Raw genomic sequence first — 20,526 nt, forward strand, 5'->3', positions numbered from 1 at the left:
CTGGTTGAGGTGGCTTCCCCTATTTTGATTAGGTGGGTTCTATCAGTGAGCCAGTTTGCTACCCACCTACTAACATACAGATTTATGCCTATTTGAAAGGGTTTATCTATTACACCAGAGTGGGTGATAGTGTCGAAGGCTTTGGCCAGGTCAAGATAGGCGGTGTGAACTGTCTTCCCCTCGTCCATGGCCTTGGTGACTTGTCTCGAAGTCAAACAGATTTAACAGACATGACCTCCCCTTGACAAAGTCAAATTGTGTGGGGTCAAATGTTTGGTGGTTGCCAATGTCCATGTTAATGAGGTCCATGATAATCCATTCCATGGCCTTGCAGATCAGGCTAGTTAGGCTGATGGGTCTATAATTTCCCAGATTGCTGGACGCTCCACCTTTCTGTAAAGGGATGACACTGGTTGTCCTCCACTGAGCTGGGACAAAGCCAGTACTCAGGCTTTGGCTGAATAGGATGCCTAATGGTGCTGCAAGTTCATGTAGGATTCAGCCTGGATGTTATCGGGTCCCATGGAGTCTGTATTTTTTGCCTTTGAGAGGGCAGGATGATCTGTTCCCTACAGATACCGAAGGGAGGGCAAAGGGGAGAAGTTTTTGCTGAATCTGTCAGCCAGTAGATTTGCTATATCTCCAGCATTTGTGTATGTGGTGTCCTTGACCACCAGTTCTGAACAGATCTGGGTGCTTCCTTTGGGACTGCGGATATATGTGAAGAAGGCCTTATGATTGTCTAGTAGATATGGCCAATTTGGACTTTAGTTGGCTTTAGAGGATTTCACTAGTGCTATTTGCTTGTTCAGGCTAAGGAGCGATTGCTTCCAATTGGGAACCTACTCCTTCTTGGTCCTGGACAGCAATTTTTGCTTTTGTTACATAGTTTATTTATTGCAGATGTCCACCAGACAGGTTTACTCTTCCTTGCGGAGGATGATTTTGTCCTGTCAGGTATTCCTGATTCCTTGCATCTATATAAATTCTCGTATAGTGTAGATTTGGACATTGGTGCCAGTTCCTACAGAGGGGGAGGGGGATGTGAAGCTGTTTATACCAGCCCTCAGGAGGTTGTAATCAGCTTTGGAGAAGTTTTTTTGTTTGACCCTAGCTAGAGGGGGGGGGGGGTCAGGGGAGATGGTGACTTTGAAAGTGACTGCTTTATGATCGGTTCCTACCACGGAGGATGATACTGTAGAGCTGCTGCAGTGGTTACTTATTTTGATAACTTATGTAATAGTTTATTATGACACACACAAGAATTTCAAGAAGCTCATCAAAATGATGGTGCTGAGGCTGCTGCAATGCCCTTCCCATTGCATGAGGTCAGGAATGAATCCCTCACTGTGAATTAGTATATTTCTGTTAGCAAAACATTTTTATGTGCTGCATGCATTTCTGGGAAACTAGGTCTGGGTGTGGTGTGTCTTGTGATATTTCAATTGCTGGAATGTGGGTCTGGGTGTTGTCTTACAAGATTTGCTCTTCAAACTGTTGTGGCTTTTTGGGACCTGTGTATTAAACTAAGTTCAGAAAAAGGAATGCTTGTCCAGTGCCTCATTTATGGTGTATGAGAGTTGCTGCATCAGGTATGTACAAGTTGTTTCTTTACATGACTACTAACACTGTGTTTCCATGAGCTACCAGAGTTTGTGATTGTTTTACACTACAGTAAATGTTGTGCTTTCTACTTTGTATGTAGTTACTAACTGAGATATGCATGTTGTGCTTTCTACTTTGTATGTAGTTACTAACTGAGATATGCAGGGCATCAGCTCTGATGTCAAGTACTGGGCAGTACCAGTGCATGCTGCACTACAGAAGTAGCCTAAAAACTGATGTTTTCTTCCAAGAACTACAGATGCTTATGTCCGTTCCTTATGTGTTGCATTCAGGTCGCTGACTGTAGCTTCCACACTGTTACAGACTAAGACATACATATTCCTAGTCAGAATAAAGCACAGACAATTTACTATTTGCAATATATTGCATAATATCTGTAAGCAATATGTAACTGCTGCATTGCTACAGTCCTAGAAAGCCATATGAATGGATGTTAAACTTTACCATTTTGAATGTATTGCATTATAAATTCATGCAATGTTACATATTTTGCATTCAGGTCAGTTACTGCGCAGTTACAGTAGTATGCACATTCAACTACTTTGAATGAAGTACAATTCAATGTTTTGAATATTCATAAAGTGGACACAGATCTTCTTATGTACAGAAATAAACATCATGTGCAGGGTGTTGGATGGGGTTTGGGTGGTCCTTGCTACTGCACATCTGGTGGGGTAGTGTAATAATACAAAGCCGAAGTAAATGTTCATAGGTTGATACTTGGCTATCTGCCCTAGGGCATTTATAAGACTAGCCAGAGTATGTTTGGCTTTCGCCACCCTTTTAGATTAGTTGACTGTACCTTTGTATAGTAGGTCACAGAAGGTAGCTCTTTTAAGGTTTGTTTACTGTAACTCTGTCAAAACAGTGACACAGAAGAGATCCCAGGGGTAAACTTACAATCTGTCATCCATTTGTCAAGATTTCTCTTGAAGAGGGTCAGTGAGGGGATCTGCCTGACATGGATTGGGATTTTGTTCCAGAGTGAGGGGAGCCTCTGGGATATGAATCTGTCCCTCCAGCATGTCCTATTTATTTCTGTGCTGAGGTTCGGGTCCCTGGAGCGTGTAGCTCTAAGGTATTTAGATTTCCTGAGGTGACGCATGTCCATTAATTCTGGGTTGGACATGACTTTATACGTCAGACACAGATTGCCTCTGAGTAGGCGGTACGCAACTGAGTAGAACTGGAGTTTCTTTAGCCGAACTGCATAGGGCATCTGTTTGAGCCCCTTGATCCTCTTGGTGAGATACTTTTGGGGTTTTTCCAGTTGAAGGTATCTGGTAAGGTACATCCCAAACGGGGGCATTGTCCTCAATTATGGGCCTGATAAGTGATGAGTAGAGGGGCACAATGACCTCTCGATCTAGATGTAAACCCTTTCATGAAAAGGTGGGCTATATAGAAGGTCTTTCTAACCACTTTGGCAAAGTGATTGTCAAAGGAGAGATTGCTATCTACTTGGGTCCCCAAGTCCCTAATTACTTCTTCCATACTTAATGGATTACCACCTATGTGGTAATTTGTACGCACTTTGTTTTTTCCAAAGGGGATGACTATGCACTTTTTGGCATTTAGCTTTAGGCCATGGCTCTGGCACCAGTTATCTGTCACTGTGAGACCCTTTTGGAGAATGCTTGTGTCAGTCGGAGAGTCGATTATAGCACCCATCTGCAAACTTGGTCAGCCATAGTCCACCCGTGTTAGCCTGTACCTCGGAGAAATATATACCGAACAAGAGAGGTCCCAGGACTGAGCCTTGTGGGACACCACTTGTAACTGGTTTAGTCTCTAACATGGCACCTGCTATTCTGACCATGTGGGTTTTATCCCTGAGCCAGTTTGCAACCCATCTTGTGACATAGGGGTTGATATTTAAGCTGGTGAGCTTATTTATGATACCCGAGTGGGGTATTGTGTCAAAGGCCTTTGAGAGGTCCAGGTAGGCTGTGTGGACTACCTTCCCTTCATCTATGGCTTTGATAACTGTTTCAAAGAAGTCGACCAGGTTCAAGAGGCAAGATCTGCCCTTAATGAAGCCGAATTGGGTAGGATCCAGTGTCTGGAGGTTCCCAATGTCTTTGTTTATGATTTCCATGATGATACGTTCCATAGCTTTGTAGACCAGGCTAGTCAGGCTTATAGGGTGATAGTTTCTGGGGTCTGTTGTAGCACCACCTTTGTGGAGTGGGACCACTGTTGCTGTATGCCATTCCTTGGGAACATATACTGTAGTAAGGCTGAGATTGAACAGTGACTTTATATGAGGGTTTAGTTCTTCTTGGAGCTCGTGTACAACGCAGCCCGGGACACCGTCTGGTCCCATTGATGCTGTGTTTTTAGGTTTGGAGAGGGCAGCTCTCACCTGTGCATCTGTGATCTCAGGAAGGCTACACTCTGTTGGGATAGACATTTGCTCTTTTGGGGGAGGGGGGGGTTTGCACTGAACCTTTCTGCCAGGATGTTGGCAATGTCTGTGAGTTCAGTAAATTTTTTGTCATTTTGCAGTAACTTAGACCATATCTGGGAGTTGCCTCCCAGGTTTCTGACATAACTAAAGAAGGCCTTGTGATTATCTTTAGTATCTAGTGCAATTTTTCTTTCAAAGCTAGCCTTAGAAGATTTTATGAGGGATCGTAGTTTCTTGCGAATAATGATCAGTGACACCTTTCCCTTTTTGGGATTTTGCTCTGTCATGTAGTAGCTTTCTCCTTCTGTTGTATAGCTTATTTATGGCCGGGGTCCACCATACAGGTCTCCTGCCTTTGGAGGAGTGAGTCTTGGTTTTATTTGGGATAGCATGCTCCATGCATTCCTGTAGGTGTCCATAGAATGCTTTTGTAAAGGATTCTGCATTTTGGGTCGTATTGTCCACTGGCCCAGGGACTTTGAAGGATTCCATCTCAGTTTTGAGAAGTGTGAAGTTTGCTTTTGAGAAGTTCTTCACCGTGGTTTCCTTGGCTGGGGGTGGGGACAGAATATGGATGTCCAGTGAGATTTGTTTATGGTCTGATCTTACCAATGAGGGCTATACCTCTGGTATGGAACATAGAGACCCCATGTTGGTGATGACCAGATCCAGTATGTTTTCCCCTCTTGTGGGAGTGGTGACCAGTTGTTCCATAGCATTTGAGTTTATAAATTCTAGGAACCTTTGGGATAGGGTGTTTGGGCTTGAGTAGTTTTCCCAATCGATGTTTGGGTAGTTGAAGTCACCCAATATAATACTGTTTGGAGAGACCTTCATATTCTCCAGTGTTCTTAGGAAAGCCGAGGGAGGTTCCTGTGTTTGGGAGGGTGGTCTGTAGCAGGCTACAAACTGAAAGGCAGTTTTGCCCACTGCCAGTTGCACATGAATGGTCTCCGAAGCTTCGTGCAGTGCCACTAGCCTGGAGGTGTGGGTATCTTTGATAAATATGGATACTCCCCCTCCTTTTGTAGTTCGGTCCGAGTTGTGGGGCCGGAAAGCATGGTATGAAGTATAGCCTGGTAGTGCTGGGGTGCTCTCGGGAGCCTTGAAACAGGTTTCTGTTACTGCACAGATATCGATATTCTCCATACTGAGCAGAGTCTTGAGTGCGTGCATCTTGAGGTTTACACTTCTGGTGTTGAGCAGCATTACCCTTAGTTTTTTTTTCTTTGTGTTGTCTATGGGGTGGATTTGTCTTTTGAGCCTTGCTTAAAAAGGCACTATGTGGGAGGCAAGAGCCTTAGCCAGTATTCAAAAACCCAGGGGTGACAGGTGCAAGCTGTCCCTAGCAAAGTAACGTGGCTCGTCAAGCATGTCATCTCAGGCTGACAGACACTGGATCCCCTTTGAATGACACCAATACTTTAGCCAATTGTTAAAATTTATCATTTTGTCTTTAGACTGTGGCATCATTCTTGGTGAGGGTAAGATGCTACTCAAGGTCAGGGTCATACCGGCCTGGGCTACATGATCAAAGAGCTCCTGTACGTCTTTTTTCATGTAGTCCAGGGAGGTACGTCTCAGGTCATTCACACCAGCATGGACGATGACGGGAGTCATACTTGTATTTGCTTTGGAGTGACCTGAGTGCTTGTGTTATGTGGCAGATCCTGGCACCCGACAGGCAGCTTACACTGATCTTCTCCTTGTTCAGCCTGGTGAGTGGGACATCAGTGTGTCTGACAATAGAGTCACCCATTACAAGTGTATTAGGTGTGTTGTTTAGCCTTAAGGGCTGTGACTGTGTGGCACACTGACTTTGTGAGCTATGTGCTACATGGCTATTGTTTCGTGGTAGGTGTTGTTGGATGTCTGCTTTGGAGGTATCTGCTGCTTAGGCAGATTTTTATTTAGAGCCTCCGAGTATGTTTTTGTGTGTTTATGTGTTTGGTTTGCTGATGCGATAGGTCTATGTGAGACTGGATTTGTGGTGTGTGTGGTTACCTTCTCCTCCCGACAGGCTGTGCCAGTACTGGGTTGAGAGAGCTTAGCCTCCAGTTTGGCTATATAGTTGCATCTCTCACATATATTTGAGCTTGTTGGGAGGAGGAGAGGGTGGTGTGTATACATAAGGCAGTTGTAACATTGCCTCAAGATTCCCAGATTCACCAGCTGGACTGGAGAGTAAACTCGAAACTGACCTTTGGACATGCCTGAATAATATAGGGAACTACTTATTGACTGATTAGAAAGAACCAATAGGGAGCAAGTGCTTTGAAGGAGTATAAGAGGATGTGCTTTAGTTTGTGTTTACCTATGAGATTACTTATACGAGCAAGTGCAGGGCTTTAGAATGAGAATAGAGTGCTTAATTTGAGATTTAGAGCAGTTCTAATATGTCAATAGAAAACAGTAGCAATAGATAGAGGTGAACTTTTCAATGTAGCCCCCGACAAAAAAGAATTAAACTTGTCAGACATGGGGAAAATCCAATGCCCCATGTATACATACTACCAGTGAGAGGTAATTAACTATGAATACAATATCAGAAAGTAACTTTTTCTAAAACAAAAAAAAAAATCTGTACCAATACAAACAAGAAAGAAAAAAGCAATCACAAAGCCTATAAATAATCAACAGACATGTCCGGCACACTAGAAGGCCACCCATTTATAACAATTTTAGAGGTAATGTCATCACAAAATGAAAATACTAATAATGACACGACTAGATTCTGACATCTGAAGTCCAAAGCTAGGACTTGTATATTTCTTGGAGCAGAACTGCATATTCAGCCTAAACATTATGTACATGTGCTGCAGAGACCATGGCAAACATAAAGTAAGAAAATAGATTATCCAACATATTATAGGACCACCCATTTATAGCTGCTTTAGTGGTAAAATAATCACACTAAATATAAGTAAATAATCAATTAAGTATTACAACTGGATTTTTGGGGCTTAAGTCCGAAGTCATCAATCTGTAATTCTGCTCCAGGAAATAAGTTACTTTTATAATACACAGAGACAGAGATCTATGCAGACTAAACATTGTGCAGCAATTATGTACTATTAAATACAGAGGGCATGGCAACAGAAAAGTATGAAAATCATAAGATGGAAGATGGGGAAATATGGAAACTTGTGTTTTCTGGTTTCAAAAAAACAATACAAGTTTTACTGCTCTTATTCTATGGTTTCAGAATTTTATAAAAAGTCAGTGGCGTACTTTACATCTCAAATATTTTGCCTAGGTTTCTTTTTTAACCTGACAAGTGGAATGTTACATGAACCTTTTTAGCCAGCTAGGTCAAATGGCATAGAAGTTGGCACAAAACGTAATACAAATAATATACTGAGACATCAGTAATTGTGACTCCGTCTGAAAGAGATTTAGTACAGGGATGCAATAGCTACTTACAAAGCACTGTTAAACAGCTAAAACACTACCATACTGTGTGACAATGTACATTATCAACTACTGAATCAGTACAACATTAATTTAACAATCACCTTGTTCACAGATTCATCATATAATGGCTTGCTGCAAAATTTTTAAATGTCAGCAGCTGTACGGTCAATTGGCATTACACCTTCTTTTACTCACAATCTCTCAAGTGCTGCACAAAATGAAAACTTGCATAGAAATGCAAATTTTGAATTATTTTTGAAAAACTGGGTTTAAAGTGGCTAGGGTGATTTTCAACAAGGCCCTTTCAGGTGTAGCAATGTCAAAAGGAAGTTTAGTAAGGGTGACAGCATCCAGGTTATTAAGCCAAAGTGGACAGCAGATGGTCTTAATTTCCAGTAGTTTAGCTAGGAGTTGGTGTGAAGTACTTTAAAGGGGCAACAAACTAGACTGCCCAGGTATGGGCAGATACTATATTCAAGGTAAAGCAGTAATACTCTCTATGCATTGGTACACATGAATCAAAACTACAAAAGGGCTAAAATACCACATTTGTTTATACATGCAGTTAACTTTTTGTATGATTTTGGCACGCAAAGGTTAGCAATAGGTCAGACATCTTGCAGAGTTTTAGCAGAACGTGGGTCTATATTTACCATCGAACATCTATTCAACGAACACTACGCCTTTTTATCAAACAGTCAAATCATTGTAAAGACATTCATCGAACTGTAATAGTTGGCCAACAAGAAGGATGTACCACACTGCACAATGTAAACAAAACAAAAATATTTGCCATTTCCCCCCCCCTGTAGTTTGATCTCACAGTTGGGGGTGTGGAGGGTGCAGCCTCCCACTTTGGGAAAAGGGTACATTTTTATTTTTTTTATTTAGTTCACATTATGCAGTGCGGTACTTCCTTCTTGTTGGCCAAGTATTACAATTTGATCCATGTCTTTACAATGATTTGACTGTTCAATAAAAGTGAAGTTTGAGCCTTAGTGTTCATCGAATAGCCATTTAATTAACTTTTCATTCAATGGGTAAACACAGAACTAGCTGACGGTACCTTATACAGAGGTATTACAAATGTGTGCTTAAGGAGGTGGCACAATACCAATGTTTAATGATAGATTATAGATGTGATTAACGGGGATAAAGATTACCAGATCTGCTATTTAGAGAAAGAAGTTAGGAAGTCTGGTGAAGCTGGGACAGTGTATGTGGTTGAGTTTTTAACAGTTTTACAAAAAGCCTTTGAATTATCCTAGGTTCATAGGTTAGTATTAGGCTACCTGCCCTTTCAGGCCATTTTAAGCCTAGTCAGTTACCCCATGTGAGAATCAAACCCTGCACCTTGTGTCTGCAAGGTAAACACCTTAACCATTAGGCCATGCTCCCACCCTTCCATAATATGAAAGGGTGACGTTACCACAAAGACCCTATCATGTGTCTTTATTAAAAGGGGCACTAGATGTAGTGGCTGTGAAATCACTGAAATGCTTTTAAAAAGTTTTGGGTTTCCAGCTGAGAGGTATTTCCACTTAGCAGAGGCATATTTAACAACCTCTGCTGCAAATCTTTCGGCCATATTTCCACTTGGGTAGAGCTGGTGTTGTGCTTTTGGTTGTCCTTTAGATTAGCCTTTCAGTGGTCACATGCATTAACCATTTTAGGAGTTGAGTTGACCTTTTAGCACTGCTCATAATCAGAGACATTCAGTTGGGTTTAACCTGTGCTACCTAAGAAAAAGATATCTTCAGTGGGGCTCTCAATTTAATAAACAGTTGCAAGACAGCATTACGGTGGTCCTTCTTACACATAGGAACCCAAGCAATGGTGTTTAAATGCATCTTTTTTACTCATTTATTTATTTTTCTACTTGTTGTTTACTGGGTTAGTCCAAGGCAAAAGTCCTTTTTTCAGGGGGAAACCCATGCTGGTATACATACTGGTAAGGGGAAAGTTGGTCAAAGCATCGACAAGCTTCCCTTACTCTTCTTTAAGTAAGAGGTACAAGATATTTTACATCCACCTAAGCCATCACCAACTTAGGCAGATGGGTCTTTGGTGTAACATCTCATCCGAAGAATGGCACACTCAGAACTCCCTTATGCTGCACTACAGTGTCTGTATTGGGAAACAAATCCAGTCATCCAGTGTGGAAATGGAACCCACAGCCTTCTAATCTTTCAGCACCAAAGGCAAACGTGTTACCTCCTATTGAACTACTGATGGACAAATTTGTTACATATGCATTCTCCAAATAGGATAACCACATGACACTGATGTACTAAATGATAATGTTGCAACCACTGGGCAGTGGTTATTAAACCTATTTTGGCTGTGGCAATATATGGAGAAATTAAAATACCACCTCATAATAACTCAGCACCTGTGTATGGATAGGGGAATTTGTTACATCAGAAATATTTGTCTGTTTAGATGAGCACATTGAAATCCACAAGTATAATCAATTTTCCAGAGTACAGGCATGATGGATATTATTTAGAACTTCTTTAAATCTGTTGATTTTTTAGAAGTGGACTATATAGACAGCATCCTTAAGAACATTTGGCATAGTGACCAATGTTGACCTGGGCAAGAAACCAGTTACAGATGTCGTCTTCACAGATAGTGTTTCTTTATATTAGCTCTCCCCGATGCTGTTAACTTACAGTAAAGTACTACCACCATTCCTGCAGTATGGACTGTCAATACCCGACACTATGGATGTATACATTTATCTATTTATCAAGATTATAGATAAACAGAGAGATAGACAGGTACAGATATATATTTAATACTGACTACACATTTTAGTATAGCTTGAGATACACAGGAATCAGCTTTTATTATGACACTAAAAATTACAACAAACTCTGGGTCTTCACTTCATGAGGCATTTAAGAATCTTGTGATTTCTGCACATTACTGATTCTGCTAACTAATCTGTTGTCTTTCCCAACTACTGCTGCTAGCTGTGATGAGGGTGGAAAACAGAGTAGTGGTTTGACTGACGTTACTAGTATGGTATGGAGAATTTTTATATTACAACTAAAGGTAAAATCAAGGATTTTTTCTTAAAAAATGAAAATGCACTCTGTTTAGCCCATGTGACATTCTTAAGAAAAGCTGGCACTTCTGCCTAGGATGAATGTTTCATACACCATAACAAAATGCCGTGAATAAGGATAACTACACAAAACACATATTAAACAGATTCATGAACTACACAAGTGCCATGTTTTTTTTTGTTCTGCATTCAAAAATAAGTCAATAGGCAATTTAAATAAAAAACACAACTGTTACAGGTACAGTTATTTATTAAAAATCAGTAAGCGCTTTTGATTTAAAGTTGACTGTCAAAACACAAATACACACTGAATAAAGTAAATATATATACAACAAATTAAAAATCACATTGGTTGGTCCAGTCCAATAAAAACATTGCCCAAATGCTAATTAATATGTAATGGACCATGCTCTTAATACACACTTTATATTCAGCATGTCATTAAGCCCTGGTTTTCAATTTCTTTTGATCAAGTAGGATTTCAAAATTCCCTCTAATGTCACAAGCAATGAACACCAACACATAAAACGATAATTTTCTTGTTGATAACACATTTGATATGAAGAATGCATTCTGAATCAAAATTACTTTTTATAGCATTACAAAGCTCATACATTTGCACTTGTAGTTTTCAAGCAGCTGTGCGGATGTAAAAGGCATCACAAGGTTTGCAACCTTCTACATAATCCACACTGTCTGGCAGGTAAAATACACTGGTACTCCCTAAGATTTGCCACTATTAGAACATGCTAAAACAATGAGTAAAGAAGTCACACAGAAAAACCAATCAGTAAAACTAAAAGAAAATTCTAGCTAAGCTAGAATTTTCACTATGTGATTCTGCAAACCTCTTGTATTAGCGACACATGGGATATATGCAAGACCCTTAAGAACATCACGTGTTTCAGCTATATAGCGATTCTGAATGCCCATTACTTATTTATTTTTAAGTTGTTTAATGGACAAATTCAGGCCACAGCTAGTGGGTTTGGCTTTATTGGCCTGAATTTGTCCATTAAACGACTTAAAAAGAAATGTCATTGACATTCAGAAGCTGAAACACCTGATGTTCTTAAAGGTCATTTGCATGTATCCCATGTGCCTCTAATACAAGATGTTTGAGGGATCACATAGTGGAAATTCTAGCCTGGCTAGAATTTTCTTTCAGTTTTACTATTAGAACATGGGAAAAACTGACTTTTCCTTAAAAACAACATCTGTACATGCTATAAGAAAAAGTGCCTTTTGTTACTAGTTCAAACGGCTTGGCCACTATCAGAATCTTTTTGTAAAAGATATTTCAAATTACAGTCTTGTTTGTTGATAAACACTCTGCTACCTAGTGCATCCAAAACAACTTAATTTCTTCCCAAGCTGGATTGATTATTAGACATATTAGCATAATACTAAACTGAAACTGATTTACTAATCACTGTATATTTTCTTATATATAAATCCTGCATCAGCAGAAGCTTCATGGGTGAACAAATATATTTCTGCTATTGCATGTCTGCCAGGATCCCACCTTTACATTGCACACTTGTCTCCATTTCTGCCTACTGATCTATAAGCACCACCAGCTTCACTATCTATTAATTTTGCTGTTGCTACAAGTCAATACAATAATAAACTTGAAGAAGCAATGATAGACTTTTCCAGATGCAGAGAAGCACAAGGAAAGAATTCAGGAAAATATACATATTTGTGGTATTCAGAACTGGAAGTGGCACACGCACAAGTGTCAAGCAGCAGACCTGTGTAATATAAGGGAAAAAAATCAACAAAATAGCCTGAAAAATGTGGCAATTTTACTCTTCAGTATCATAAAGTTAGAAGTCATTTAGCTACAGCCACCAGTCTCCCCAGGACTCAATTATCAGTTCAGTACCACAGTAACAGAAATAAAGTGAAGCTGGGTTCAATGTACTATATCACTTTAGAAACGAGACTCAAAAAAATAGTGGCTTATGGAAACAACTGAAGTGTCATGCAAGACAGCAGGTCTTCAGCATTATCACCTCAAGTACATTCACTTTAATGGTAGTAACAGTACAGATCACCCCTAGACAAAGAAAAACAAGTATTAGGTACACAAAAACAGAATCAATATGGGAATGGGAAATTATTAGTGGAAAGTATTAGACAGATGTAACAGAAGTATACCTCTCAACCTCTTAATACTAGAAATCTAGACAAAGTCTAAAGTAATGGGGGACAAAGGCCCAAAAAATAGGAGCACATTTTAATTGTTTTTCTTTTCGGCTTTTCCTGGTTAGGGGTCGCCACAGCAGAACTCCGGTCCGCTAATGATTGGCAGCCGATTTTTATGGTGCCGAGTTGCCAGCCCGATGCCCAACCTTCTGCAAAGGTACACCCATTCACACATGTCTTTCGGAGGCCACTCCATGGGGAGGACATGCAGACTCCACACAGAAGGCACTCCAGCCGAGAACTGAACAGGAGAACCTCTTGCTGTGAGGCAACAATGCTACCGCTGTACCACCGTGGATCATTTATTGCACCTATAAACTTAGAAAGTTGCTAGAATAACAAGTGTCATGATAATATGCATTTTCATAGAGATATGAAGTCTGAAACTCAAAAGTATGTCATTAAAGAGGGATTTCAGTCTACAGTGATTTGCCAGAAAAAACACATTTTATGGGGAACAGACCACAAATATGAGGCAAAAATCTCAACATTTTGTGAAAATCTGGACAGTTGTGTGATATGGACAGAAGTAGACTGAATTATACATATCAATTCTCAGACACTGCAAATCACAACCAAGGCAGAAAAAAATAAACCTAAAGAAGTCTTACAGGGAAATGAAGTAAATACCACCAGCCAAACATTAATAAATAAGTAAATATATTTTGGAGAAATGGCTGTATGGACTGTATGAATAAAGAAAATAAAAGCAAAAATAAATACTAATACAGAATACATGAAACAAAATGATAACAGTGCCTTTCAGATCAAGATTGGCAAGAAAGATTCTAAACTGGAAAATACGTCCGGATGATCTACTCAACTTCTGGCTCAAAGAATAAAATCTCTGCATCACGAGGCAGTACGAGTAAAAACAAAACATATGCTCACCCTGAACCTTGGAGTTTGGTTAACAAAGACTAAGCTTGCCAAGCCATTCCCTAGAACTACTAACCAATAATTTGTCTTCCAAAAACATTTAAACTGTAAACCAAAATTAATGCAGAGTCTACAATCTTTTAGACCAAAAAATAAAGCAACAAAACCAAAAAAATCAATAAAAAGTCAAGAGTCTAGTTATATTTTACTAAAGCCAAAACAAAGGTCTGTCAAAAAAGGGTTACAACTTCAGCAATTACCAGGAGAGATACAAGAAAAAGAATATACAGCATTCTATAAAACACATTATTAACTATGAAAAAATGGCACATCACTTTTACAACTAGAGATGCAAAATGCATAAAAATGTAACAAGAAGTATTAAATAGTGATCAACATCCTTGCTGTCTGCATTACCCTCAATCCATTGTTTTTCTAAAGCTATTTCCACACAGCATATGATGAGAGAGGAGGACCCCTTGGTCTAAATAGCTTGCTTACCTATAAAACACATATAAAACTGTTTAATTAACAAACTAAACTGGAACACATATACAGATGGTTGAGTTCAATAAAAATCCATTTCCTTTTTGGGGATGACCTAAGCTGTACAGTGGAAGTTCAATGATGCAAGGATGACACCTGGCCTTGAATGTACAAATGCACAATTACAGCAGGAAAACGGATATGTCACAAAAAATATTAACCTGGGGAAGCAATATCACATAAAAAAATGGAACAAGAAGATACAGATAAACATCTGGCAACAAAAAGACTCATCACACAACCTGAACAAAAGAGGAAACAAGTTATGTAAGGAACACTTCAAGATGACAAACTTATTTAAAAAACTGCTGACACCTAGAAAGAAAGTCCACACTATAAATCAAATTGAGCATTCTATTGTATCAAATACATTTAATATGATCAAATTATCTCAAAAATTACTGGATACTTGTTTAACATAACATATAAAATCAAGATATGGCAAGAGAACAATGAAAAAAATATTAATTTCAAAAACTTTAACAATGATTTAGCTTAGTACTGGAGTTTACTCCTGCTACAATAGAATAAAAATACAAAATTTAAAATGAAAATTACACCTACAAATATGCTGCACATGGCAAAATCCTCATATATGGATAAACATTTGACAGTGCAACCAAAAGAAGCCATTTATAATTATGCAACTTTCAGTAAAAGTTGCATATCAAAGTAGTTACATACCAAAGCACAACCTTACAGTTCAAAACAAAATATTCACTGATAATACACAATTTCAACACAATTCCAGGCTGACAAGAAAGAAATTTCAAACACATTAAAATATCATCAATACAGATAACACCATATGAACTACAGAAAAGAAACAATGCTGGGTACACTGGAATGTGCTGAGAACAGCACCCCTAGCCAACAGCAAAGAATGAAAAAAAATTATAATTGCATGCTATTAAGAATACGGTTCATTATTACCCAGCATTACAAATCCTTAATATTTGGTGAGGGAGGGAGGGGACCGGTATGGGCACACAGCACTCCTGCCAAACAACAAAGACTGAAGCAAACTGATTTCATGAACGTTAACTATGTCCTGACATGACTATTGCCCACTGTTACCACTGCATTAAGAAAAAAATAAAGATATGACATGATCAAAACAGAAATAAATGTACCATACATGGCAAGATCCTCTATGAAAGGGTAGCCTTAGTATCCATGAGATAATCTGTCCTGTGCAGTCAGTGACATAAAATCAAGATATACAGATAGAAACTGGAGCAATATGGAACAAGGATACCACTGTTGGACAAGGGTACAAAGATTATTCCTAATGTACTGACAGCAACTGGGATAATACAAAATAAGTTCTGAACATATTCAAAAGTGCTACTAATAAAAGTAATCCCAAAAAAGTTAAGGGATGATTGCTGTTAGCACATTGATTTTGTTTACTTTAATATGTCCTGACACTGCTTTGGAAAAAAAATAAACATTTGGGGAAACTAAACTAGGATAAAATGCTACATTCCACAGCTGCTGCAAGCGTTTGGCATCTCCCTCCACAGATATACGAATGGGCTAGATCTTCCACTTTTTATATTATTATGAGTAGCAGTTCATATCATCTGTGATGATGGATGCATTTCAAAAGAGTGCAACAACAGTATCTCCCTGCAACAATGGTACCAATTACAGAAAGGAAAAACATTAGGCAAAAAAAGTAATGGAAACAATGTACTTGTAAGGGATCATGTGCATGTTTACCCACACAGGTGGGCCTACTATGAATATTTTTAACACAGTGTTCTAGGGATTCAGCACATTACAACATATCAAATGTACCACATATGTAGAAACAACTTTTGAAGTAAAGCAAGAACTTCTGGTTCTATTAAAAAAAGTATATCAGTCATGCAATCTAAATGACAGCAGGATTCAACTGTAATAATTACTCTACAGCAATTTTACTATTATGCATACAAACTAAAGCTATAATCCAAATAACTTTAGTCCAGACTATGACTTGCTACTACCTTTAACAAAAGTAGACATGTGGTCAGAAAGTTTTATAGGACTAGATTCTGCAGAACCACATATGAAAGTTCTACTGCCAATGCACCCCATAAAATACTTTTCAAAAATGGCTTGTTTTTATTACATAAAAAAATCATCTCAGTGCATGCTGAAGTGCTCTATTGCTCATCTCAATGTGGTTTTAGAAAAACTTTAATTAGATCAGCTACACACTAAATACATACTGCTACAAATAATATAAAGTACTGGCAAGCAACTAGGGAAAATACATCAGAGAATAAATGTGTTTGTAAGTAATAAAGGAAGAGAAGACAAAATGTTAAACTCTGGGCTGAGATACAAGTGTAGAGTCTTACAAAGTTCAACTAATGCAGTCTTTAATGTTAAAGTTATCTGAAAGACAAAACACTGCACAGTGACAGAGTAGAATGGAAGCACTGTTTTACAAACCAAACTGGGCAAATATGAAACTTACTGGCACAGCACAGTTGCAGATAACACTGTTGTGACTGCAGTTGTCTTCTGGAAGAAAATTAGTTTGCAGTAAAATACAAGATGTGAAAAAAGCATTTACACAAGGAAAGCTTATTCTGCGTAGATAATTAAGCTTAAGCATTGTATATTAAATAACTACAGTCAACTAACACCCAAATTTAATTTGAAAACTGTGTGTCATTAAACAGGAGTGTAGCCAGAAAATTTCACTACGTATTTACAACCTCAAGTCTGCCTGCATGTCAGCACATTGAAATAATGTACAACTATCTCCAAACACTGCCACTACACTCTTAATGTGCACAATATTTTCAGTGGTTGTTGCCTACAGCTGCAAAAAGAAAATCAATTTTAAATGCACAAGTTCAGTTTCTGAGCAATTAATGTTGCACATAATTGTCTAGACAGCCTTCTCAGCATATCATGCTTTTGTGACACGCTCTGAAAACTATGCACTCAGCTCAGTCAGACCCAGTAAAGCTAGCCATATTGCTGCAGCAAAAAGTACTATGCATATACTGGTGAATGCTGACATCTACAGTTTTGCATAAAAGTTATAAGTCTACAATTTTCTACACTTTGCAGGACTGTGAACAAGTACTCTGTGACAAAGTTGTCCCATGAAACTGAACCCAATCAAATCAAGATACATTAGTTTTCATGTGTACATTTTAGTCTCAACTGAATTAGTGCATAAAAATATTTTTATATTGAATTCAGACATTTCCCCTCCACACACACATACATAAAATGCCTCCTTGAGGTGTATGACCCCTGCAAAGTGCAAGAAATCACAGTGTGTCTCACTGCACAGAAGTCTTCATCCCAGGGAAGTGCAACCTGCAGTCTGCTACTGTTTTATATTAATTTACTTTAATGAGGCTGGCCCTAAGCTGGGCCTCTCTGGCCATTTGGTCAAAGGATCGGGTGTTGATTTTTTCCCTCACTTTCTCTCTCATCTGAAAGGAAGCCCTTGCTCGTCTTTTGGATTCTACTACTTTGATTTCTTTCTCTTTCATAATTTTTTCACTCTTTTTATCTTTACTCCTAATAACTTCTTGGGTTTCCAGTCTGTGGAACTGTTCCTCCTCTTCAACTTTCTCCTTCTTAAGCTGGTGAAGCTTCTCTTTCTCTGTGTTGATCTTCTTCACCTGATGTGCCTTCTGCTGAATATTCTTGATAGCTGCTTCCCTTGCTTGCTGTATCTTCTTATCCGTTACCTGTGCCAAAGCCTCTCTGTATCTCATCTGCTGCTGTTGATGTTCTTCTGCTCTAAGTCTGGCTTTTAGTATTTGTTCATCTTCCCTTACAGCTTTCTCTTTAAGCTCTTTAATCTTTTCTTTAGTTATCTGCTGGTGATATTCCTGTGACCTGTTCAGTCTTTGTTCTAATGCCATTTTTCTCAGAAGCTCATCTGTCTTAGTCCGGTTGTTGATCTCTTTTCTCAATACTTCATTCTTAAGCTTCTCATGCTCATTTTCTACCTGCATCCTCCTATGAGTTTTCATTTCTTTCAGGAGTCTATTTTGAGTAGCCTTTGACATTTTTTCTTGCAAGCTCTGATTTAGATATTCCCGAGCTGTTTCATTTGTAGCTTCTTTTTCCTTCAGCGACTGCTCTTGGGTGCGTTTTTTAAGATCAGCTTCATATTTGGCCCTCTCTCTGTTTTCTATCCTCCTTTTCTCCTGATTCCTGGCAAGTTCTCTCCATTTTGCATCATTCTGGGTCAGAATTTTTTCTCGGACGTCCGAGATTTGTTTTTCTTCCAGGAATATTTTTAGTTTCCTCAGTTTTAAATCCCTCTCCCATTTTTCGTTGTTTTTAGACAGACACAGGCGTCTCTCCCTCTCCAACTGCATCTTCTGCTGCCTGTCTTTATGTTTAATCTCATCCCATCGCTTCTGCGCTTTTAGTTTTTGTTCCAAAAAAGATTTTTCCTCCTCGTGTTTTGCCAACATAAGCGCAGCGATTTTTCGGTCTTTCTCCGGGACGGAGACATTAGTCTCACGGGCTATCTGTCTTGCAAGTTTGTTGACAGTTTTTTCAGTTGCAGGTGAGTGACTCAGGTCACTGATACTGACACTTTTTGGCGGAGCGGTTTGCACACTAACATTTAATGCGTCTCCTTTGCGATTTATTTCAGAGACAGATTTATTCACTTCTGACAAATAACCCCACGTTAGGGCTCTGGCTCTGGGGGGAGACGCGTCGAATGGCACTGGGCTTTCTCCAGCATCGAAGTGGTCCTCCAGCGTTTTATCTCCGTTATCGATGGCGGCCACTACTCTGGGGGACCAAGCAGACACAGTTGTTGGAATTGGGGTTCTCCTGCATTTTTCTTCTTCCACGATCTTCTGCCTCTCCTCCCTGCACAATCTCAGATTTCTGCGCCGTTCCTTTTCATGGATCTCAAACAGTTCCGTGACCAGCCGCAGAGGCGTCTCTGGATGCTCCTCTTGGAACTCCGTTAATGGTTTGTGAAGGAGCACAACAGGCCTAATATCGTGCCTGGCACACGCCTCCAGTGACCGAGGGCTGGTCAGCACATACCTACTACCCTCTGCCTCGGCCGACTCGAAGTTGTACAAGTCTAGGTGAAGCATAGGCGACTCTCTTCCCGTAGTGTCCTCCATTACACATCAGCTGGTATAGACTAAATCGCATGACCTTGTACACCAGCCACCCCGTCCTTAACTTAGTGCTGGGGATGTAAATACAGGAATACAATAAAACATACAAATCAGAAACCAGCGAGCAACTGTTTGTCTTGTCTGACAAGCATTGTTGTTACCAAGTTAACGCGAGCAGCAATAAAACCCACCAACCGCCACCTGTCTGACTCGTTCGGGCACCAACTCCTCCACATACAACTTCCGTTTACTCTGAGCCTGCTGGTGACCAATGGAGACGAGCGTTAAAGATGGCTTACATCCTAGTCTCTTGAAAAGCTGTATTCCGCAACTATCGACATTTTAAACTGGTATTTCCAGTGGCATGGAGTGCAAACTGCGTAATATACACTATACATAATTGCATTCAACTAGCACGTCTTTTTCATTTTCTTGGGGGAAATTCACGACACTGAAAAAGAGAGACAGAGAAAAAAAACAGTCTGTGCCTCTCACCTGTCGCTCTCAAGTTAAAGTAAGAAGCGTGTGCTCCGTCACCCTGTCTAGCAACCAGATCCATTGTACTAGACCTTATTACAGCAATTAAGTCTATTTCGCAAAACACACGCACTAATTCCAGCAGCTTCGCCAGACTGAAATCAAACTTGAAAACACCAAACGCTGTCAGGTGCAGAATTGTACTACAGGGTGCCACATTAGCGTCGCTACACTGTATCTCTAGCACAGTACCTCGTTGGGTGCCTTCTGAGTACCCGAACATTTTTTTACAGGTGATCAAGTTTCCTCCCACATTCCATAGCCTATGGACCATAGGCATGCTGTGAGATGAACTGGTGATCATCTAAACTGCCTCGACGTGGGTGTGTGAGTATTCTGCAATCAACTGGCAATTTCTTTAAGGACTGGTACAGTTTACATATGTCTCAACTGTACAGATTTTCACAGAATGTCCAGATTTATACCTATTTTTTCCGTTTCTCATAAAATTGTGACTTTCTGGCAAATCATTGGCAAATTATTGAGGGTCAGAGTCAGAAAATAAAGACAGAAATTTGAATTTCCGACTTCGTACCCTTAAGAAATTCATGCTAATGCAAAACCTGTTATTATATCAACTTTCTAAGTTTGTAAGAGCAATATTAAAAAATGTTCGTATTTTGCAGCTTTTGTTCCCCCATTTTTATAACATTGCCCAGATTTCTTGCTGAAAGAGTTTGTGAGGTATGTTTTACACCTGTCGTAAAATT

The 20,526-nt window shown here is 39.4% G+C and overlaps 1 protein-coding gene across 1 annotated transcript; it reads right to left on the reverse strand.

Moving 5' to 3' along the window:
- Positions 1–13,799: 13,799 nt before the first annotated feature.
- On the reverse strand, positions 13,800–20,109 carry LOC122791465 (coiled-coil domain-containing protein 177-like). Its single transcript, XM_044059213.1, has one exon. It carries the CDS (start codon positions 19,280–19,282, stop codon positions 17,513–17,515), a length of 1,770 nt encoding a protein of 589 aa, XP_043915148.1. The 5' UTR covers positions 19,283–20,109; the 3' UTR covers positions 13,800–17,512.
- Positions 20,110–20,526: the final 417 nt, after the last annotated feature.

Source organism: Protopterus annectens, chromosome 1.part2 (genome assembly GCF_019279795.1).
Source record: "Protopterus annectens isolate FY-2018-M chromosome 1.part2, PAN1.0, whole genome shotgun sequence".
NCBI lineage: Eukaryota > Metazoa > Chordata > Ceratodontiformes > Protopteridae > Protopterus > Protopterus annectens.

Excerpts from the sequence above, each read along its gene's own strand:
- LOC122791465 (XM_044059213.1), bottom strand. The coding sequence starts at position 19,282 with ATGGAGGACACTACGGGAAGAGAGTCGCCTATGCTTCACCTAGACTTG.